A 24,036-nucleotide genomic window follows, 5' to 3' on the forward strand; every position below is an offset into this window, starting at 1 on the left:
CAAACATGCATTGCACCTTTCTAATAACATTTTGTCTCAGGTCTGTTGAAATACAAACTAATAAGATAATAAACCTGAATGTCTGGTAATGTAGGCAATTAATCAGTCATGTTTTCTTACATTTAAATAGTCATGACATCTCTGTTTCTGAACAATTTCAAATTTTGCCTCCTTATTCTCAGTCCTTTTTTTTATGTTCTAGGCTTGAAATGTGAAACGCAAGTCGATGAGTGTAAATCATCTCCTTGTCAAAACAATGGAATGTGTAAAGATGGCATTGGGACCTTTGTTTGCCATTGTCAACCAGGCTATTCAGGTAATATGTTTCATTTCATAGCTTTTCTTCAAACAGGCTTTGTATCTATGCCAAGTAGATAAAAGATCACAAGTGCTTTATAATTCCATATCCATGGAATTATAACAGGAAAACAATCTGATCTACGGGTTAGAGTAATTCGCTGCATGTGAACAGATTTTGAAACAAAAGTATGAGCATTTGAGGCTGGGGGGGTGCATGTGTACTTCTCTTTTGTGACATTTTTGGTCTGAAAAAAGGAATAAAGTTTAGAGAAATAGTAAACACAGAGGAAGTGCTTTTGACATTGAATGTGGCCTGACTAGACAAAGCAGTTATGCAGTTGCTTCCCTATGAATAAGTAAAGGGGCTTATGCTTATATTTTTTTCTCAGTGTTTTTAACTGTCACCTGCCTGCACATTGAAGGTTTTGAAATCTATGATGGAACTAACATGCTTGAGTATTTTGCCAAAACAGCACCTAATTTCTAGATCTTGAAATAAACTATTGAGGAGATAATTTTGTGTGATTTAAAAAAAAAAAAAATTTCTGTTTTACAACAGACATATTGTCATTGTCCATGTTTATGGCTATATATTTATCAACAGCAGTGCTAGCTGGATTGTTTTTTAAACTTTATAAAGATGTACTATGGACTTGCCTCTTTCACATCCCAGCATCTAAATAACACAGAGGATCTCTGTCAGTGTTTGCAGTAGAGCAGTCAGTCATGGAGTTTTTTTGTCTGCTCTCCGTGGCCTTTATTATGTGAGCAGTATGATATTGTTCTGTTTTCCACATCCAGTCACTGCAGCATGCAGACAGTGACTCTGTCTTAATCATGCCTTGTAATCTTTGCTGTTTGAAGGTCTCTTGTGTGAGGAAGACATAAATGAATGTAGCTCCAGTCCGTGTTTGAACGGAGCCCACTGTGTTGATGGCAAGAACGGTTACCATTGCACTTGTGCAAAAGGGTTCACAGGTACACCTTGTTTTGTTTAAAGTCAGCCTTTACTCCTGGCAAAAAAAATGTCTTCCTACTCCACCCAAAGTGTTTCTATCTCATTGCTGTACAGCAATATATAAATATTATATATATATTTTTATATACATAAAATACAGGTTGATATGGATATACTAGATTCCTTAGGTCCATCTAATCTGTCATAGTCTCTGTGGTGTAATGGTGTAAACATGACTTCAGAAGGATTTACTAAGTGCTAGGTCTCCTATTACTAATTGTGTCATGAACCTGATGTGAGATAGTCAGGAAAGAATAAGCACATTCTCATGTGTTCAAATTGTTGTTTTTAATTTTATTTTAGAAGAAAAATACTGTAACAGTAGAGAAGATGGTCTGTATTAAAACTACTTCCCATCCCCATACTCGGCTTCCTACTGCTTTCATACATTTCTGTAACAAATACATGTATCTGTTTGATACATTGATTATCATGTTGCCAAAGAGCTGTTTCCATTCTTTGGTGCTTGTAACATAGGGCTCTCTTTTACATCAGAAATCCCAGAATTCTGGCCTTCACATCTCTCCTTAGAGATAAGGTTTCAGCCAAATGTCTTCTGTAGCAGATTTATTTGCTCCAAGTAATTCCTCAGGTGATTTTCTGATTCAGCCCAAATTATTCATTTAATGGTCAGGATACAATTAAATTCTTTACAGTTTGCTATGTATTAATTTCTGTAACTGCAAAGATGGTTCCCGAATTCTTCTATGTCCACTTAACAGTCCTTGAAAATGAGAGGTGGGTTAGTAATTTTCTTTCTTAAATTAATTCAAACCAAAGCTATTACGTTATTCTTTTTTTCTCAGGTGCTCACTGTGAAATGGAGGTCAATGAATGCCTTTCAAACCCATGTCTTAATAGGGCTATTTGTGAAGATCGAGTTGGCAGTTTCTCCTGCAAGTGCCTCCCAGGTTTTACTGGTGTCTTGTGTGAAAGAAACATTGATGAGTGTCTCAGCAGACCCTGTAGGAATGGAGCTACATGCAGAGATGGTATCAACAGCTTCAGGTGAAAAACAGATGATTAATGTAACACAACGTGGAAAGTCAGACAGATTGTGGTGCTTCAGACTTCTTAGATTTCAGCAAGCCTTTTGACAGCCTGATCCAATATAAGTGGTCCCCTTAGGAATACTAAAGGAGGTTTTAAAAGACAAGCAAATATATCCTAGTGTCTTCACTCTTAAGAAATTTCAAGATAGACAGCAAAGAAAATATACAGAGTTTGGAATGTAAGCATGGTAGGACTGCATGGCTTTAATATTGATCTTCCAAAAGAATTTCACATTCCTACACTTCAAGGGCTTATCTTGCTTTCCACAAGAATAATAGGTGATGACCAGTTGTGTATCTGATAATACTGCATTTCTATAGCTTGGGAAGGCAGGGATACATGTACATATTGAGACTACAGAGGTTAAAGTACAAACACCAGTGGTAACTTCCAAATATTTATTTTTATGCTTTAGGGTACCTGAACTCAGATCAGAAGTGGCAAATACCAATAGCAGTGTCATATCCTAGGTCACTGTATAGATAGACAGTCTAGCTGTTAATGTCTGGGTTAAGTAGCTCTTTCCCTCCCCACATCCCCAGAAGTTTGGGCACTTTTAAGCACATGGTTTTCAAAGTACCAGAGGTTTCGGTTCCTTTTTATACTGCCTTGTGTATATGCCTGAAAAGTCAAATACCTGTTGATTTTTTTTTCATTATATGCCACTCCCATTGGCAGATCTGGCCTCATGGCCAGAATTCCTTATTATGATGGCTGCCACCTTTGAAGTGTGCTTCTCTTCCTCTGTAGGTGTTTGTGTGTGACAGGGTACACAGGACTGAACTGTGAAGTGAACATCAATGACTGTGACTCCAGTCCCTGCTTAAACCAAGCCACCTGTGTGGATGCCTTGAACTCGTACATTTGTAAATGTCCCCCTGGCTTTACAGGCAGCAGGTGTGAAACAGGTACAAAGGAGTGTCTCAGAAAAAGGTGGCTTGACTAGGTCTCTGCACAAGACTTGCACTGGCTGGGCTGATTTAATATAGTTTCCCCCGAAAGCAGCTGGGATGGTGGGACTGAGGGGCTGAGTGAAGTCTGTGTGACTGCAGTGTTAATAAGTGTAATTGCAGACAAGTAACAGCATGTGCACAGTGTCATTTCTCTTTTCTAAGGCTTGGCTTTATCTTTTTAATACCCAGTAGGTCTATCAAATTTAATTTGTATTTGGTATTTATATCTGAGTTAATTATCTCTTTCTGCTTCTTGGATTTTTTGTAGGGCTTTGCATCACAGGGTTAGGGATTGGTGTGTGGTAGTTTTAGCTTTAGAACTCCTAAAGGCATCAAGTTCCCTGTGGTTAGGAGAAATGGGTCACACCTAGCACAACTTCCTGGTGGATGCTGGAGGCATTTGAACCACAAGGCTCAAATGCATTTGTCTTTTAGCCACTTCATGAAAATTATAAAGTGTTATACTAATTGCTTGCAAATACTTAAACGGAAGCTGAAGAAGTTGATTTTACAGAGAAGTAGAGGACATACAGGTCATTTACACCTGCCATCCTATATCAGAGTTTAACACCCAACTTTCAGTAGAGCTCCACTTGATAACATTTACATGTAGTATCCTTGTAAAGCGTGTCAACTCTGCACTGAACATGAAGTGCTGTTCCAGTAAGTCCAGAACAGGAAAAATCTTGGGTTGTTTTGTTGGTTTGGTTTTGGGTTTCTTAAAGTTTTGATTCTCATTAATTAAATGGAACCAGCTGATCACACCTTTTTAGGTGTTTGGATGGTAGTGGGATGGGTCATTTCTTCGATAGAGAAAAGCAAGTTTCGTGTTCAGTGATAGAGAGTCAGCTTCTTTTCCAGTTGTTTGTCTTCAAACACTGTGTTTTCTAGCCTTGGAAAGCTCTGTATGCTGGCTGATGTTAGATTGCCAAACATTCTTTCTAGCTCTGATCAGTTTAAAGTGAGTAGTTTTTGTAGATGGACTGTGTTCCATTTTATTGCATTTTCTTAGACTCCATTTGATTATCTTTCCAGATTTGCAGGAATGTTGCTCTGAAAATTCTTTGTCTGTTGCAGAACAGTCCTCCAGTTTCAATCTTGATTTTGAAGTCTCTGGTATCTATGGATATGTCATGCTTGATGGTGTTTTACCGTCTCTTGGTGACATCACCTGTACATTCTGGATGAAATCCACTGACACCACAAACTATGGGACTCCCATTTCTTATGCAGTGGAAAATGGAAGTGATAATGCATTTCTTCTGACTGATTACAATGGGTAAATCACATTTCTGCTTTTCTGTAGCTTCCAGATGTTTTGAATTGATAAAGAAAATATAGAACAGAAGTCTGAATATCAGCTTTGCCTACTTTGGCATAGAAAAATCTTCATCCAAACTCCATAGCTGAGGTTATCTCTTTGTTTTGTTTTTCTCCTTGCTTTGCTCCCTTTACTTTTTGCCCAGTAGAAGATTAATGGTGAGAAAGCAGTGAATTTAGAAAACATGATATTTTTTGTCTGGACTACATTCACGTCATATTTAAATGACGCATTGAGACAATGAATGGATTAGATTGAAGCTCAACACTCAGAATACTTATAGCATGACTCTGAATAGGGCTTATATTTGTACAAAAGCGGAGTATGAGTTGTAACATGACTCCAGACTCAACCAGCTGGTTTAAGAATCCACTGTGCACACGACTTGAGTCTTAATATTTTGGTAGAAAAGTACATTACTTATTTCATCATGCTTTGCATGTGGTAACCATAACTTCCAAGTCCTCTGAGACAGAGATATCTTGTATGATGATCTTTCAAGAGAGATTTCTTATGTGATACAGACTCAGTTACCTTGTAAGGCAACTAACATTTCTCTGAGTCATGTGAGACAGGCCATGCTTTTAAAGTTGCCGCATGCAGCTGAGTATGCCTTCATCTGCCTTCCATGCAGCTGGGTTCTTTATGTAAATGGGAAAGAGAAGATAACAGACTGTCCTTCAGTGAATGATGGTAACTGGCATCACATTGCAGTCACATGGACATGCAGGGATGGGGCATGGAAGGTGTACATCGATGGAAAACTGTCTGATGGAGGCAGTGGGCTCTCTGTTGGATCAAAAATCCCTGGTATGCTTTATTTATATTATACCAGATCTGTTGCCTTCATTCTTTTTTTATTGCAGAATCTGCCATGCTTGCAAGAAAATGTTTATTTTGGTGGGTTTAGTATATCTCCACATTTTCAGCGTTTATGCATGGCTCGTGTTTGCTGTTCTTGTTTGTGAGGACAGTTTCCCTCACTCAGCATCACTGAAGACAAAGCACACATTTCTGGGGTAAACTAGTAGGTGACCTGTTTTATGGATGACAGAGTTTAGTCCACAAAGGAACCTGTGCTGAGCTGGTTCTGGAGTGGCTTTGTGAGAATAAATTTCTCACACAACAAAATTAAATTTAACTGGAATCTCCTTTACAAATGTGTGTGCAGAGTTGATTGATTTTGCTTTCTCCTGTTCCTTTCAGACATCTTTTTAAAGTTATGTTTGCATTTTTTCCATTTTCAAGGTGGTTTTGCTATTTTATTGTTTCTTGTGATCAGTGGTTTTTATGGTAATATCAGAAGGCATGAAAACGAGTACCTTCAGCATCAAAGATCTGTAAAAAGCCTGGTGTCCTATGGCTGCAAAGAAACTTTGTTTTGATAGTGTTTGCATGCTACCACCACCCAAGTTTACATACAGTTTCAAAAAACTATCCACATTCAAATAAAAAATAAAATATTGAAGCATTTTAGTCCATGTACCTTATACTTGCCCCTGTCCTTCACAATTACATTGGAGTTACCTCCAGAGACAATACCTGAGGAAGTGTGCCATCTCCATTACTTTTTGACCATGTCCACATTCCCTATGTTATAAAAAGTCTTCATTTCCTATCCCTGTTCAATTTCTGAATTTAGGTGGTGGTGCACTTGTACTGGGTCAAGAACAAGATCAGAAAGGAGAAGGATTCAACCCAGCTGAATCTTTTGTGGGCTCCATCAGCCAGCTCAACATCTGGGACCATGTACTTTCTCCACAGCAGGTAAATCCTTAACTGCAGTGTTCGAGTTCAGGGCTCTGAGCACGGGTGAACATTTGAAAAGGCATTCCAAGTTAACCTATTGGATAGACCCCTGCACCCACAGAAGTCATCAGGGATCAGATGGAACTCTGGCTTAGGATACGAAGATTCATGTAGCAAGTAGAGTAGGTTTGAGCAAAACTAAGTCTGGTGAAATCAACACTGAGTTGCCTTCTATTTTGACTGAGCCTTTCTGTAGTACGTGGCTTTGAAACAGAAAGGAAGACATGCATAAAATCCAACAGTCCCGCTAGAAGAGAGAGAAAAACTTAATGAAACCAGCTAAGTGCTTGTTTTACAGATTACAGTTCCCTAATCCTGCTCTGTGAAGGCAGTCGTAAAACTTCAGAGGGGAGACATCAGAACTTCTGTCAATGCATTAGACACTATTAAAAATCTGAGCTATGTAGTCCCAGGAAAGTCTGAACGGGCAGGATAACTGAATATTGGGCTACATTTATTCAGGTACCAAAAATAAAGGTGTAGCAGCACTAAACTTCCACTGAGTTAAGAAATTAGTATAGATCAAAAGATGTCTGCAAGGACAGTGAACCCTCAACTTTTCTGGGAGATAAGCTTCAGTGGTGAGTTATCTTCAGAGGGTTTTGTTTCTTTATATCTAGTTGGGACCTCCTACTTCCATTTATGAGTGCTGGTTGTCTCCCACTCTGCACTGCTGTGAAGAGCCTGACTCTAATCTATCTGAACTGATTGCCCCCACTGTGTACGGGGAGGGGTTGCTGTGAGGTGTTCCCACAGCAGTTTCTGCCCTAGGCTGAACCAGCCTCCCCTCACAGGGCAAATGTACCATCCCATCCATGGCTTTCTTGCAGTGCGGAGCCCGAAATGTAATGCAGTACCCCAGATGTGATCTCATAAGCACTGAGAAGGAATCATTTCTTACTTGGTGTTCGGATTGTAACCACATTCACTCAGCCAAACATGCTGTTGGTCCAGAGCTGGCCAGTTCTCAGCTCACTGCTTGCTAGAGGGCCTAAGTCCTTTTCCACAGAGCTTCTCCTTCTCTTGCCTTTCCCCAGCCTATATTGTTCAGAGGTTTTTCCTTCCCGTTTTTTCTTGTTAAATTTCATGAACTCTGGATTGGCCCTTTACTCCAACCTGTCAAGGTCCCTACAGATGCAACTCTGTCCTTGAGCTGACTGGGCTTCTCAGTTCAATATTATGTGCAAACCTACACTGCAATATTATGGCAGTGTGCTCCATCATCACTTCCTGGTCAGTAGTATATTTCAGTCCTGAAGGTCAGGAGTGTAAAACTGTTGGTAACACCTGAACAGCAACAACTAGTGTTCAAAGTTGGAGGCACTTCTTGGGAGAAGGATCTTTGAGTTAGAAGGTTTTGCTCTTCTCATGGTGGTTTTTTTTAAGGTTTTGCCAATATTTGATGGTTTATAGCTGTTTGTTGTCCATGTTCCAAACAAGAAATAATAACAACAGAACAGAAAGCAGAAGTAAAGCAGAATCTCAGCTTCCAGCATCCTGATGTCTTCTCTGCTTCTTTCTCTTTTAATTTGCTACTTTGACTCTCTGCTAGGTTCAGGACTACCCTATCATCTATATGCTTTGATTTTGGAGTCACCAACTGTTGCATTGCCAAATCAGATCTTCAAGTTTTTGTTCACCAGCAGTTTTGAAGCTCATAAGCATACATGTGATTTTACAGGACACACTGGTGAAGAGTTTTAAGTGTGATTTTCTGAGACTTTCTCAGCAATCACCTGTCTTTAATGACAGACTTGATTAAATTCCCATTTGCTTCAGATGAGAAAGAAAATCCTGCCCTTCATTTAGGTTATCCATATTACTCATCAGAAGAGACAGATGTGAGACCAAACAGGAAACTGAGCTAAGTAGGCTTCCTATAAAATTTTTACCTCATTCATTTCAGAGATTGGGATAGTAAATCACTATCATTATCTGTTATCAACAGTTTAATTCTGGCCAGCTGGAAGTATTCACTGAGTCTTACCTTCCTATTTTCAGCCATAAAGGTGACAGAGTATGTTGCCTAATGAATAAAGTGGAGGAGGAATCCAGTCTTTAAGATTTTTCATTGTGTACTTAAGTTGCTCATCCACTAGCACATTAGTTACACATTAGTTACACTAGCACATTGCTGGTAAACCAGCAGTCTGGTTGTTTTGTTGTTGAATAGACAGAAAAAATGATGTTACTATGTTTAATAGATTCTCAGAGTTACTGTGAAGTAGAAATATTTTTACCTTACTGATTTTTTTTTTGTTTTCATCAAAATACAGTACTGAAACAGCTGAAGAATTCCCATTGACATTTCAGTTTCTTGTAATAGGAATGCAAAAGGAACTGCTTGTGGTGCCATTAAAGGAGTTCTGTTTTAAATGGAAAACTTTTCAATCAAAGGCATATGATCAGACCTCTCAAGATATTAATCTGCTGCTGACCTAACAGTGTGTTCCTTTCCTTCTCCTAGCCATAGTTTGCCTATATAGTTCCTGTTTAGTACACAATTAGTTATGACCCTGTCGTGCTTTGGTTGAAGTCAGTGCCAATCCTGCTGTTAGTTGGTGTGAGCGTTACTTGCCTCCAGTATTTTAGAGAGCCTACTGCATTCAATTCACAAAATTTGGAAACAACAAATTGCTTTATCAAGATGCTCCTTTTTGTGTTTCTGTTCCTTAAATGTGGTGCAGTGCTAGCAGAGTCTCCAGAATGCAGATCTTCGACCTTAAGTTCCTTTTGGCTCCTCTTTGACATTTTCTTGCAAATAGATAAGTGTTCTCTTCAGGTTGCATTCTCAAATCTGTCTCCTTCTGTGACGTAGATGTGTTTTTCATTTACGCTAACAAATGTAATTGTGTCCCAAGAACTGTGTTGTATTCCTTGCTCGTATGTCAAGTAGTGCTTAAGGTAGTGACTCATTATGGCCATAGCTGGATGGCTTATAAGTATGAATAATAAGTACTTCAGCTAGGAACCTCTTGTGCTAGAAAGGATGAAATCATTCAGTGATTTGTTCTAGTGTTGCATGCACACACGAAAGGATTTTTTTTTTTGCTTTTCTTTCCTACACTGTCCTTAAACATCACCTAATCAACTGTTTTAAATCCATAGGTAAAATCTCTGGCTACATCCTGTCCAGAAGAACTGCAAAAAGGAAATGTACTAGCCTGGCCAGATTTCCTGCCAGGAGTTGTTGGAAGAGTGAAGATAGATTACAAGAGTATATTTTGTGCTGGTTAGAACTTTACTTCCTAAAATCCTTTGGATTTTTTCCTGAACAATATTATAAGACTCTTCTGTAAAAGAGGTCAACTATGCTAACTTGAAGCCTTTGCCCTAGCCTTGAATAAATTATTTGGATAATTTGACAGTTAGAACATGCAGTTGTTCATTCCTCAAATTCCAGGGTTTTGTAACAAAAGTTCATTGAAATCTCTGATGGAGATTTATTACTTCCTGAATTGAGATGAGGAAAGAGTGAATACGGTATTGGGTCAGCAAAAAACTTTGTCATGCCTTTTATTCTAACAATAATTGGATTATATTAAAATACCTACTGCCTCCTTCCTTCTTTTCCTGCAGATTCCTTTTCTGATGTTATATATTGATGATACCCAAAACCCTTTGGACCCAAGCAGGATGTAGCATGCCTAATGCTTCCCAGAGCTCTTTCCTGGATAAACTTATACAGAATCAAACAATCAGATAACAAATTTATTCATTCAGCACATATCTGTGTCTCTTACTGTTTGTATATATTTTGCCCACAGACTGTCCGTCTTTGCAAGGATCCATACCACACCTGCGGGCCTCTTCTGCTGATTTAAAGCCAGGGTCGAAAGTGAGCCTTTCCTGTGACCCAGGCTTCCAAATAGTGGGAAACTCTGTTCAGTACTGCCTTAACCTGGGACAGTGGACACGGCCTTTTCCCCGCTGTGAAAGTGAGTTGTCTCAGTGGGTTGACCGGGTTATGAAACCCTAGCTTTTATTTGGACCCCATCATTATTCATGGCCTGTTTATTTCTGCAGCTGTCACGCACTCGAATCATCCATGTTACATCATGTACATATATGCTTAAAACTAAACTCATGTTTTACTGAGCAGAAACTATATCACAGTCAGATTTGCACGTGTTTTGCTAATGCTTGGGGTGGAAATGAGTGCATTTGCATCAGCAATCTGGTACTCACAGCTTTTCTCACCAGTGGCATCAGGAGTGTGGAAGATGCACAGGAAGTGCTAGAATATCTATGGGGTTTTTAAATCTCACTGAGAATGTCTGGTTTGAAGTAGAAGGCTTGACTTTAGTAGTTATGAATTAATTTCTTTAAAGGCAGCAGGTATTTCTGTTAGGACTTAGAACTGCTCCAAGACTTACAGTATTTCTTCTGAGAAACTGGGCTGTATGCATTCAGTTTGCCAAGTTTCTTTTGATTCTATGATTCCTGCTCCTGTCTTCTCCTTTCCTTTGGTTCTCCTCTACTGTGACAGCACTTGTAACTGCAGTTGTATGTGTTGCAGCTGATTACATTTTTCATTTCAGCAGAATAATAAATTAGATCTAGAAGTAGGTATTGTATGATCCCAGAATTTATATACTGTTTGGAGGAAATCATCAAATCAGTTAAAAATACCTTTAAATTAGTTTAATCTAGATTTAATGTGATTTTAATGTCTTCTTCTTTATTGAGTTGTTCATAGCACAAGTCTGTGCTCTTTCTCATGTTCTGCATAAAGAATAGCATGCCTGAGAGAATTTATCCAAAAGCAAGTCCTGCTGGGCACAAGGAAAGTTCACTGGCAGAGACAGCTTTGCACTTCCTTGGTGTGTGATCAGTGACAAACCACCAGAATACTGTCAGTGTTTCTGATTTCTCTGTATTGGGGCAGACAGTTGAGCTCAGAGAGTTGACATACCACAAATATGCTGAGTGAATGAAGACCAGACTAACCACTGGCCTTTCCTTTCAGTCTGTTCCACAAGTACCTGATAAATGAAAGTTGGTTGAAGATATCTAATTCCTGCACAAGGAACTACAGGCTTTATAGTGCACTGGGTGGTACTGAAAAAGTACTGACTGAATCAGGCTCAGTGTAATCACTGTCTTGACCCAACAGGATCCTTTTCCTCTACCTGCTACCAAAGGCTCCCCAAACCACAGATACCTGACAGCCCATCTTCATTATAGGCTCTTCAGCTCTATTCCTCTGCAGCAAGTACTTGGCTTCCATTACCACGGGCTTTAAATTCTTCACAATGTCTTTGCACACAACTAGGGAACAAGGAGTTACTATAATCCATTTAGTTACAAAGATGAGTGGTGTAGCTGTTGGAATAAATTCATGTCATCTTGATTGGGATGCACAGCAGCAGCTCTGCTAGAGCAAGTAGCAGCCTCTGGCAGGCAGGTACAGGGATATCTTCTGCTGGCACAACTGGGATCAGAAGGGCTTATTTACTGTAGTCAATCAAAGTGATGCCCAGGGTTGTATGTGAGGTCAGTTCCAGTCTCTCCCTCCTTCCTGCATTCCCTGGCCTGAGGCTGGTACTGTAACCTCTTAGGTACTGTTAGATACTTTTGCAATGCTCAAACACAGTAACACTAAGCTTGCTTTTCAATGAAGGGAAATAACAGCAACCTCCATGAAGGCAAACTTGCTTCTCATTTTTGCTTAAAACTCATCAAGGATCACTGACTTAGAACTGTCCTATGACTGAACGGCATCTGCTCAGATCTTGATCACAGATGTCTCCTCCAGAGCTAGTAAAAGTCTCTTAGCAGGAGCTAAAGAGTCCTGCTAAGTTTCTTATTGACAAGTGCCTACAAAATAAGACCTCCAGCAGACCTGGAACCAATTAGCTACCTCAGAAAAGGAGTGGGGCCTCTTACCAATGGGATTCTATAGCTGCAGAGAAAAAATATCTGGTGGTGGGTCTCCTGTGGAATTATTCTGAAGCTGATCTGTGTTTGCTGTGCTAATATCTGTGCTCTCTTTTTATTCATGTTGCAGGAATCAGCTGTGGAGTGCCTCCAACTTTAGAAAATGGATTTTATTCAGCTGAGGACTTTTTTGCTGGCAGTACTGTTACCTATCACTGCAACAGTGGCTACTATTTGTTGGGTGACTCCAGGATGTTGTGCCTGGATAATGGAAGCTGGAACAGCATTTCACCGTCTTGCCTTGGTGAGATCTGCAATACATTTGGCTGCATGCACTGATGATCTTGCACTTCTCCTGTGCCCTTAGGTTTGAGTGGGAATTCATTCTGAAATGTTGAAGACTTACCAGAGTCACAGAATCATATTCCAAAATACTAATTTTCTGAAATGCCATGCTCAGCATTATGTGAAACCAAAACAGTATTCTGATCTTTGTCCATCCTCTTGTATGCCACACGCCCTACATTTATCAAACATATATAAAATTATATACTTAGTAAGCCAGCACTGCACTCCCAGCCTCTCTCCTTCCAGATCCTGCAATCCTTGCATTCTGTGCTTCTGACCTGTGCATTTGACCATGCTTCAGCATGCTGTCAGTGTCCCATGCTGTTTGACCAGGTTCTTTTAGATGTTTCACACATGGAAGTTTGTAGTATTTAATATCAAATTTACTCACTTGAAGGTAGTTGATGCTAGGATAATTGATGATAGGATTTGTGATTAAACAGAGTGATACTAAATGTATTTCATAACATAATGGAAATAAATGCAAGTTACACTTGACATAATGCAGTAATTGCAATACACAGTTCAGTCACAATTCCAGTATGTTTCCTACTCTCAAGCTCTATATGTTCACCATCATGACATTGCACATCACCAGTAGCTGGAAATGAATGTGTGGGTTAGTCAGCCCAGGCTCATTGCTACTTGTCTGACGTTTACACTTCATGGTTGACCTGAGCCACACAATCAGTTGGCCCCACAATGCACATCTGGCTAACTCAGAGAGACATTCATACTCTTCTGATGAACTCCAGGAGAAGCATTTACACCACCAGTTGATACACTCAACTGTTGATAGCTGTTCACCTAAAAGAAAGGCCACCTTCCTGTCCCTGAGCTTCATGGGCAGATCACCTTTGCTAATGTCCTCTGAGCCTTCTTTCCATTGTGGGGGTTTATTGGTCAGTCACACACACCTGTCAGCAAGCAGCTGCAGCATTGGGGGGTCTGGGAGTGCACTCATGGATCCAGGTCACATACTAGCCACACTGCAACTTACCTGCTGGTGAGCCGGGTCTGACGGACCAAGTGCAGTAGCACAAGCTGAAAGGTGACACAGACTGGCATGGTGCTGTGTACAGGGGATTAGGTGTCACTGGTCTCGCAGGGCCATGTCTCCAGTAGATCCCTGCTGGAATCTACTAGCTAGTTGTACTTGAATTGCTGCTGTCTTAGTCATGCCTGAAATGGGAGTTGCACAGTGAAAGCCTGGCAAGATATGTGTTTGATTTGAATTAGTTCTATGTTGGTATAGCACCTAAGTTTTTTAGTCTAGATAAGAGGAAGAAAAATGTCAACAGGGTTTATTCTGTCAAAATTCCCTTTTCAGTAGGTTCTGTCTGGTTTCACAGCATCCTGTCCACTGGCACTCCTTTAGAACCTACAAACAGATCATCCAGACTGTTGTTCCTCTCTGCTTTTCTCCTTTGCACTTTATCCCAGGGCCTAAAGAAGAGCAAGTTCAGATCAGGTGCTACAAGGCTATCAGAATAGTTCAATCTCTATGCACTAGGAGCCACTGTGTTCAGAAGGAAGAGGCCTGTGCCCCACCTTCCAGCTTGCCTTGTCTCTCATAAAGCACAATTGGAAAATGAAAACAAGAGTGGCTTTGGCACCCTGATCCACTCTTTTACCTTTCTGATTCACACTTCAGGCAGGTGCTAACAAAGCCTAGTACACCTATGCCCTGGAGCATTCCTTTTGCTCTGTTATGGCTCTGATTCACAGTGTACTTCTACTTCATGGCCTTAGAACGCATTACAGAAGAGGCAGTCATTCCAGTTCTGCTGTGGTAGCACTTTGCATTCTTCTGGTGCTTGTGTAATTGTCAATTGATGTTAATGTGCATTTGTCATCCTGCATGTCAGAAAGAAACTCCTTTTCTTTTCAGAACACTGTTGTGTTCTTTTCATGCTGGTCAGACTCATTCAGCAGTGAATAAACACACCAATTCAGCAATTGCATCGCTCTTCTAACCAAGTTCCCTTTTTTGCCAAAAATTGACAAAGAACCCAGGCTATGTGTCTGCATGGTATACTTAGATCAACGGGTGTCCTCCAGCAGGCCATGCAGATGAAGAATTATTCTATCTAACAGTCTGATTTATATACAGAGTAATCCCTGTTGCCAGCAGTTTTCAATTAGATACTGTGAAACTGGCCCTTTGCAATGTTGATTCGTTGTTTAGTTTACATACTGAGGACATTTCTTTACAGTTAGACCAAAAGCTGATACGAGGTATTCTGGAGAGAGGGTTTTTTTGGTTGTTGGTTTTATTTTGCTTTGGAGTTTTTTTGTGTACCATATCAAACCACGTGGATCATAAATCATCAGTTGTCATTTTTAGACATTACTGTTATGCAAACAGTTATTTATAATAACTAACATATTTTGAACTCATTTTAACTTTTCTGGCAACTGCAGGCATTTCTTATGCCTAGTCTAATGCAATACTCTTCAGCAAAGGTGGGGCTCTAATATTTTGTATTCAGAATGTTTCTCCTCTTGACTAAGTTTGCCTGTCTTACAAGTAGGAAGGCTGATATATCGAGGATTTCCCAAGGAAGTGTTTAATGCAGAAATCCTACCTCATAGTGTCTGTCCAGAGTACTGGTTACAATAGTTACAACATCTGTTCTTTTGCAGTTTGGAAACTAGATACTTTTTGTGGAAGTGCTGACTAAAGGTTAATAAGTTCTATCTCTGATTTTCTTGTGTTTCATCGTATTGTATAGTAAGTTATAATTAAAGTTACAATATAACTACAGTAAGTTATAAATATTTATTTAAGTATTAAATCTTTTTACCAATGGATAAAAAAATGTGATTGTGGTGTGAATGATTTTTAGTGATACTAAAGTAATTCATTTTGACTGTTAGTGAAACAGAAATTTAAAGCAATGCTTATTACAAATAACACACTACAGACATCTTTTTTGTTGTGGGGTCTTTTTTTAGATGTTGATGAATGTGCTGTTGGATCAGACTGCAACGAGCATGCATCTTGTCTCAACACAAATGGATCCTATGTTTGCACTTGCATCCCTCCTTACACAGGAGATGGTAAAAAGTGTGCAGGTATGGGAAAGAAAAACGTCAAGCTAACCTTTGCAAGGTTCTGTGTAGACCAGTATCCTGTCTCCCACTGTGGAAGACAGTTAACAGGAATTGATATCTAGGACAGGCATGCTCTCATGTCCAGGTCACTTTGGACTGAGAACTCATCTCTCCATGCAGACAGAGATGTCACTGAGATTCTGCTCCAAGACATACACACCTGAAAAATGTTCTTGCACATGGAGCACAAGACCTGAGAAGGCCATAATGTGTCACTTCTCAGAACAGGCCTGTTCAGTGAAGAAATATTTTAATATAGTCATCTGAGTAGATCTAGAGCTGCTTGTGAAAATATTAAACAGGATAATTTGGATGAAGACAACAAGATGGTGACATGGGTTGGGATAAAAGATAGCTGAGCTGATTTCATGTTCAGTAATGGATGTGCTGTAATGGGCTTTCCCTTCTAGAGGGAAAAATTACTGTGAGATGTGTTTGCTTCTGACAGTGAATGCAAACTGAGTTACAGAGGGCTCTTCCACGTCAAGATTAGCTTACTTGCATGAGTCTTCAGTGTCTGTCACTTCCATATAGAGCAGAGAAAAGCTGGTAAGGCTGTAAACTACTCATGTGTGTTTTCCATGTGCTTTGCCTTTCTACTTCCAGAAGACTCCCAAGGATATCTCCTGCAACTTGTTTATAAAACTTGACACTTAATTATATTAATCATAGTTTCTCTCTTCCTCCTCAGAACCGGTAAAGTGCCACAATCCAGGAAATCCAGAGCACGGCTGTTTAAATGGGGACACTCACAGTGTTGGCAGTGAAGTAACGTTCTCCTGTGAAGAAGGGTTTCAGCTGACAGGGGTGGCAAAACTTACATGCCTGGAGTCTGGAGAGTGGAGCCACCCAATCCCGTATTGTGAAGGTGTAGTTCCTGGGGAGAATGCGTATTGTAATGTGACTCTTCAGAAAGATGGGAGAGGGAAAGTAGTTGCGTAGAGTTTTTAGAGACTATGGCAGCTTATGAGAAACCCTGTCCTAGCAGATCTGGGTTTCAGTGTTGAAGTCTCTGTTGTCTTAAGAGGTGTAAGCACAGTTGTCATACTTGTAGTGGTGCTGTCTTATGCAGATTCACCAATGTGACGAAGTCATTGACTCGTTTTAATGCAAGCATTAAAAGTGTATTTCTTCTCTACCAAGCCTCCCATTTTCAAGGAACTTGTGGGAACTTAATGACTTAAATATCATTAACTATATTTTAGTGGATAAAAACCATGCAGAAACAACAGGCTGGTGCAAATACATATTCATGGTATAATGACAGAAATTGTTTCTTTAGAAAACCAGAATAAATGAGGTAAAGCAATAGGGTAAAATGAAGAGGTGACAAAGACTGTGTCAAAAAAAAAAAAAAAAGCCAAAAAACCCCCAGTTTATTAGTTTGTCCATAGGAAGGGGTGGATATGGAGTCCTCTTCAGAGTCAAGCATGTGATTTGTAAAGCAGTTATAACTACCTACTTCCAGTTAGTTCAGTCTTTCAATAAGGTGAAGTCAGATCAAGAGTCCTAAATGCCGTCTATAGCTTAATCAAGAACCCATTGTTACCTAGGGCTTTACACCTCTTCAAACCTACATAGGGAAAACAAAGCAGAACCTGATTTTCTGTTCTTTTTTATCTGTACTGTATCAACCTCTCTTGTATTCCCATCTTTTTAAAGCTATATCCTGTGGTGCTCCAGTTATTCCAGAGAACAGTGTCATTTTGGGCTCAAATTTTACATACCACAGTAAAGTGGTGTACAGGTAGGAATTCAGTATGTTTGAAGTGCTGTGTTAATAACTGATTGAGAATGTGGCAGAAAATACAAGTATGGCTGAATTGGGAGAGGGATCAAAATGGAGAGGAGCAAGATGGGATTAAAATGGTAGAAAGGCATTTGGTTATAGATGTGCCTGTTCATTAGCAGAGCTAATTTACTCTAGTACTGCTTTTCTATGTCCTGCAGAGAAAGGTGCTTTATGCAGGCGTGGATGAAGAGAGAAAAGGAATGACTGATAATGTTGTGCATAAAAGGCTCTGTGTTTGATAGCACTTCTTTTTTCCTAACTCAGATGCAATGATGGGTACAACTTGGTGGGCGAAAAAGAAATTCTGTGCCTTGCTAGTGGCGTTTGGAATCATCCTCCCCCTTCCTGTGAAATGGTGACGTGCCCTAGTCCCCAGGATATCAGCAATGGAAGATACACTCTCAGTGGCACAGCCTACCTTTCCTCTGTGTCATACACCTGTGACAATGGATACAGGTAAATGCAGGAACATTCCTGAGCCAAATGCAGGCAGCATGCTTGCTAGAAGCTCTAACTTATGTCTGAGAGAGACAAAACTGGAATCATTGCTCAGAAAGATAAAATACAAAAACATAATTGAAAAAGACTTCTTTATATCTTGAAGGTACTTTCTGTATTTTATCCTGAATTGGTGCAGTTCAGAAAAGTCACTCAGGAATTGCTGTATACATATATATGTAATGCTTGCATTTTATCATCAAGCTCCAAAAAATACTTTGACTATTCAGAAAAATAGTTGTCATAATTCTTAAAAGTTCTCATTTGTCTTTATAGATCATCATACCCCTACAGCTGTAGTACACATCCAATATTATTTTTGTTATTCTTTTGCAATGCCTTTTGTGAAGGAACCTTCTGGAAGTTACTAATTCACTCCTTGAACTCTTTGTAGTAGTAATTTATTCTAGCCTTTTATTCTGTTTTACATTTGTAAGCAGTTATATTGGAAACACTTTTTTAATATGCTGCAATTAAAAATTAATACAGTAATGCTATATCCAAGGATGGGGCTCTAAGTGTGGACTTCTGCCTCCCCTGGTACCTCTAGCAGATATACCCAGACAGAAGTGGTCTCACACAAACCTGTTTAGGTCTGATTTTTTTCTGTGTTTTCCTACTGCAAACATTTCCTTGTCCTGATGCAGGCAGGTAGGTAAGGTATGTTTTTCAGTGAATGTTTTAATCCTGTTAATACAAATGGATACCTCAGCTGCAGTTGAGGTCACAGATTCACACTGTGAGCTTATTTGTATCCCTCTAAGCCAGGCAGTGTTTTTACCAATACCAAAGGGTTTTTTGGCTGTGGACTTTGGACATATAGGAAGAAGATACCACATCAGTTTTGACTCTTTACCTGTCTAGCATAGCTTGATGAGAGAGGTCTTCTCTATTGTGGTCACCATTCCAGAGGAAGCCCTCACAGACAGTGTCTTATGCATTATTTCCTTCATGCACCTCTTAGGTGTTTTCCGTCTTAAACATATTGCCACAGGTAGGCAGAGCCCGCTTCCCTGACAAGGGTCTGTACCAAAGCTGTTGGGGTCACACAGGTCAGTTTTGTTCTTTTCCATTAACTGTTCATCCTAGAGAAGAGGAGACTGAGGGGAGACCTCATCACAGTTTACAGCTTCCTCGAGAGGGCAAGAGGAGAGACAGGTATTGATCTGATCTCAGTGGTGACCAGTGACAGAACCCAAGGGAATGGCCTGAAGTTGTGTCAGGGGAGCTTTAGGTTGGATATTAGAAAAAGGTTCTTCACTGAGAGGGTGGTTGGGCACTGGAACAGGCTCCCCAGCCTGACACAGGTCACAGCACCAAGCCTGACAGAGTTCAAGAAGCGTTTGGATGACACATCAGGTACATGGTGTGACTCCTGGGGATAGTCCTGTGTGGGGTTAAAAGTTGATTAAGTTATGTTAGAAGGGAGGCCTTCTAACTTAGCACATTCTGTGATATTGACTGTGATTTCAGTCAACTAAGGCTAGGGTCTAATACCATTTGAGACCAGGCTGTAGGGAATCAGACAGTCCTGTGAAGAGCTCCCTGGTATGATGTGGGACATATGAGGAACCCATAGCCAGCTGGGATGGCACCAACTGGAGGCTAGGGGTGTCACCCAGGACATCTCAGACTGGTGTTGCACTCCTCTGTTCAGACAACTGAGTCACACTCCTTGAACCAATGCATTACTTTTTCCTCAGCTAAGGAAACAAAAAAAAGACCATGACCTTCAAATGTACATGGCCATTCACTCCAGCAAAGACCTTTACCTCCTCAAGGAACTGAATGTGGGTTTTTTTAACAAACCTGAGCTGGAGAATTTCTTTTGGTCTTCTCAGTGAAGATAGTGGTGTAAGTTCTTGAGTGAATAGGGTCTCATGTTGGAGTCACGTAAAAGTTGTTGAAGTTACGTGAAAGGGCAGCCAGCTGGCTCAGGGGGGCCCAGGCCATTCACACCCCCGCTCACTCACACAGCTCCCAAAGAGAAGGCAAGAGGCGGAGTCAGGTGCAAACCGCAGTCCCTGGAGCAGCAAAGCCACTTCTAGGGAGCAACCAAGCCGAATCCTCTTTATTAGAAAATGGAGGGTTTATATAGGGACTGGGGAGGAAGGTTCAGGAATATGGGAGGAGAATAGGAGGAGCATGCTAATCCTTCAACTAGGATTGGGTATAGGGAAATACATAAACATAGGGAGCATATACATATGTATGCAGGGGTAGGATAGCAACAGGGTAGATCAGGGATTGGTTGAGCTGCTGTGGTTCCACGAACTGTCCAATGACAGCTGACACTGGCTCTTGAGCACCATGTCCATGGCAACCACTTGCAACATGATGACAATTGAAGCTGCAGCTCGAGGATAATATCACACCTAAAAATCACTTATAATACAGGCTGTTTAACCACCATAATTATGTTCTTTACAATCACAAAAACCACCTCCAACAGTCTCAGACAGGGAGACCCTTCCTAGTTGCAAGTTTAAAGCCTGACATGGCTCTGATGGCATACAAGTAGATTTTTCTAAGATTGAACAAATATTTATTTCTTTAGTGCTCAATGATGGGCAAAGCTACAGCAAAACTTATGTGTGTCTGCAGAGAGCATTGAGGGCCCACATGAAATCTACCAGCTTCCTCTTCAAAGTAATCGAGAGACCAGGTCTTTTTTTTGAAGCAACAGAGTGCTTTTTTCATAAACAGAGGGTGAGATTCTGGCCTCTACTGAAGTCAGTGAGAGAGACCCCTTGGTTTCACTGGGGCCAGGAAGCAAAACAATGCTTTCACTCGCTGTTCCTTACCTGGAATGAAATGGCAGCCTTAATAATGATCTTTGTGTCTCAGCCTTCAGGGACCTTCTGTACTTGTCTGTGCATCTTCAGGGAACTGGAACAGCACACCACCAGCTTGCAACATTGTGTCTTGTGGATCCCCTCCTGCCATCAAAGATGCGGTCATCAAAGGAGATAACTTCACTTTTGGAAACACGGTCTCTTACACCTGTAAGGAAGGGTATGTAGATTAGCACTACTGGACTAGGAGTCAGGACAAGTAAAACTGGTGCACTGTTTCACAAATCCTTTATAACTGCACGCTAATTCATTTTTACTACTTCTGTCTTAACATTCTGGAAGTTAAGTGTGATAGAGATTTTTTTGAGGACTGTAAAGTTAGTATGATAATTTTTTATATATAAAAGTTATTTCAGAGCAGCTGAATACACTCTGAAAGAGGAAAATGGATAGGATTCATGAGGAATGATATATCAATTCACTAGAAAGCTCTTTTCCTTGGAGTTACTACAAAACTACTACTTCTGTGGTAAACCCAAGGCCCTAATCATAACAAGTCCCATATATCTCATTAGGCTATAAGAACACTGTTTGGTGCAGTTTAACAACTATCTGTTGTGGTGTTCTAAAATTCTACTTCCTTAAAATTATGACTCCTTGTTTATTGAGGGGCATTGTTTTTCATCTGTTTCTGTCTGCTCAGTGTAGTGACCTTTGCAGACCGTGTTTCATCAATGATGAGGCTCAGTTTTGCTGATATTGAGGATGAATGTATTGCTGGACTCTGATCCTGCAAGAACCTTTGTGCATGATTATTTTTACGGCCTGTGAGAATTCAATTCCATTGAATTTCCTAAACCTGCTTTGTCTAAAAGGCAGATCACGTATGCAGAACTTTTTAAGCCTGAAGTGACTGGAGAACTTTCTACTTCTTCTTGGTGTTAAAGGTTATATTGAAAAGCCAGGATTTTTCTTATAAATTGGCTTTGCAATATTATTTGAAACACATACCCTGGATTAGCTCAGTTGGTTGGAGCATGGTGCTAACAACACCAAGGTTGTGGGATCGATCCCTGTGTGGGCCATTCACTTAAGAGTTGGACTCGATGATCCTTATGGGTCACTTCCAACTTGGAATATTCTGTGATAATTGAAGCAAAGTAGCCTTATTCTATTTTCTAGACCATATTATGGCTTTAAAAGCTGCTTCTCTTTCCTGTGCAAGCATTTTAAATGGGATAGGATAGCAGCATTTAAAGACTGTCACAGCTGTCTTGTCTGTGACAGTGGATCATATTAAACATGGGCACATAATAGGCTCTTTTTCTGGAGTCCAGTCATGAGGTGTGGAAAACAAATCCTGCAAACAAGACAAACTACTTTTAGAGAAGTTGCCACCAAAATCTGAACAACCAGTTTCCAGCCTGCACTTGGAAAGTCACTGGGAGCATTGCAGTAGTTGTTGTTTCTTTGCCTTCTGTGAGTGCACCCCACAGAGATCTCAAAACTAAAGAAAATAGCTGTCAAAAGTACTACGCTATTGCCTGTTGCATGTTTAAGCAGCAGTTTTGGGTAGTCTGATGAGGAGCATGGAGTAAGGCCTGTCACTGCATCCCGGAGACACATTAGAGAACTACAGCTTCCCTAACACTATTCATGTAATAGAATTTCATTGTAAAGGATGGTTTTTTCTACTCAGCATTATTTTTTTAATTGGCTTTTATTACAATTTTTACAAGGAGTTTTTAGGAAGAAGCTATTATGCAGTTCCCTTGTGTATTATGGGCAAGAGTATCTCTGGGTACTCAGTGAAGGGCTTCTCTTTGCTGGCAAGTATGGTAGTAGATTGATAGGGCTGATGCAGGAACACAGAAGGCGTTTATGGGCTTTTGGTGTCTTTCTTTTCCATTCAGTTTTGCTAAACAGAAATAATTTCTTGGTAGGATCATTTCTTTGAGGGTTGCATGGACTGTTGTAGCACAATACTGGGGTTTTGTGGTAGTTCCAACCCAAATGGAAGTACAGAAATGGTAATCATATGGACAGATGAGAGAGAACCAATATATACAAGATGAGCTAGGATATCTATCATTGTGATATCTCACTCATGGATATGTGGGTTTTAAGATTTTCCTTTTGAAGTTGATCATAGCTTTTTTAAAGGATCCTGTTCTTCTGGGGTGCTGGCAAACAAGCTCATACTGCAGTGGCTGTAGGAAACCTTAAGTAGCATTTGACAATTTTTGTCTTTTTGACTTCCTGTCCACAGTTACACATTAGTTGGCCCTGCAACTGTAGAGTGCTTAGCCAGCGGCAAGTGGAGTGTGAGCCACCAGCAGTGCCTGGCAGTATCCTGTGACGAACCACCCCATGTGGAAAATGCATCACCAGAGAGTGGTCACCGCCTCTTTGGTGATATAGCTTATTACTTCTGCTTGGATGGCTACAGCCTGGCTGACAACTCTCAGCTGCTCTGCAATGCAGAAGGGAAGTGGGTTCCTCCAGAGGGCAGGGAAATGCCCCACTGCATAGCTGATTTCTGTGAGAAGCCATCCACTGTCTCGTACAGCATCCTGGAGTCCATTAGTAAAGCCAAGTTTGTAGCTGGCTCCGTCGTGAGCTTCAAGTGCATGGAAGGCTTTGTTCTGAACACTTCGGCGAAGATCGAGTGCCTCCGAGGGGGCCAGTGGAATCCTTCTCCTCTGAGCATCCAGTGCATCCCTGTTCGCTGCGGAGAGCCTCCCCACATCAGCAATGGCTATGCCAGCGGGTCCAACTACAGTTTTGGAGCAGTGGTGGCTTACAGCTGCAACAAGGGATTCTACATCAAGGGAGAGAAGAAGCGGACCTGTGAGGCCACTGGCAACTGGAGTGGCAGTTTGCCCACGTGCCACCCAGTGTCCTGTGGAGAACCACCACAGCTTGAGAACGGCTTTATTAAGGTACATAACGAGTTTTCTCCTCTGCCTGGTACCGTGGCAAACTGAATACGCTGAATACACTTTCACAACTGCTGCTGTTGGGGTTTTCTTTTTTCTGTTTTACTCTCATTATAAAACTGAGGAAGCACATGAATGGATGGAATAAAAAAAGTGGGTGGATTTGCAGCAGAATCATGTCTGAAAAGCATGGAGACTTCCATGGGATTTCCT

General features: G+C 40.6%; 1 protein-coding gene across 1 annotated transcript in view; it reads left to right on the top strand.

Annotated features, from left to right (window-relative positions):
• Positions 1-24,036, top strand: part of SVEP1 (sushi, von Willebrand factor type A, EGF and pentraxin domain containing 1) — a 121,687-nt gene that overhangs the window by 69,661 nt on the left and 27,990 nt on the right. The window contains exons 22-37 of the mRNA XM_050329357.1: positions 203-316; positions 1,165-1,278; positions 2,125-2,326; positions 3,122-3,279; positions 4,402-4,603; positions 5,280-5,455; positions 6,288-6,412; positions 9,563-9,686; positions 10,222-10,392; positions 12,465-12,638; positions 15,641-15,760; positions 16,491-16,667; positions 17,462-17,546; positions 17,856-18,047; positions 20,937-21,104; positions 23,154-23,826. Of these exons, the coding sequence (XP_050185314.1) occupies positions 203-316; positions 1,165-1,278; positions 2,125-2,326; positions 3,122-3,279; positions 4,402-4,603; positions 5,280-5,455; positions 6,288-6,412; positions 9,563-9,686; positions 10,222-10,392; positions 12,465-12,638; positions 15,641-15,760; positions 16,491-16,667; positions 17,462-17,546; positions 17,856-18,047; positions 20,937-21,104; positions 23,154-23,826 (2,975 nt within the window). The remainder of the gene's footprint in view (positions 1-202; positions 317-1,164; positions 1,279-2,124; positions 2,327-3,121; positions 3,280-4,401; positions 4,604-5,279; positions 5,456-6,287; positions 6,413-9,562; positions 9,687-10,221; positions 10,393-12,464; positions 12,639-15,640; positions 15,761-16,490; positions 16,668-17,461; positions 17,547-17,855; positions 18,048-20,936; positions 21,105-23,153; positions 23,827-24,036) is intronic.

The sequence above is a fragment of the Myiozetetes cayanensis genome, unplaced genomic scaffold (genome assembly GCF_022539395.1).
Source record: "Myiozetetes cayanensis isolate MyiCay16 unplaced genomic scaffold, myiCay2020 scf4, whole genome shotgun sequence".
NCBI lineage: Eukaryota > Metazoa > Chordata > Aves > Passeriformes > Tyrannidae > Myiozetetes > Myiozetetes cayanensis.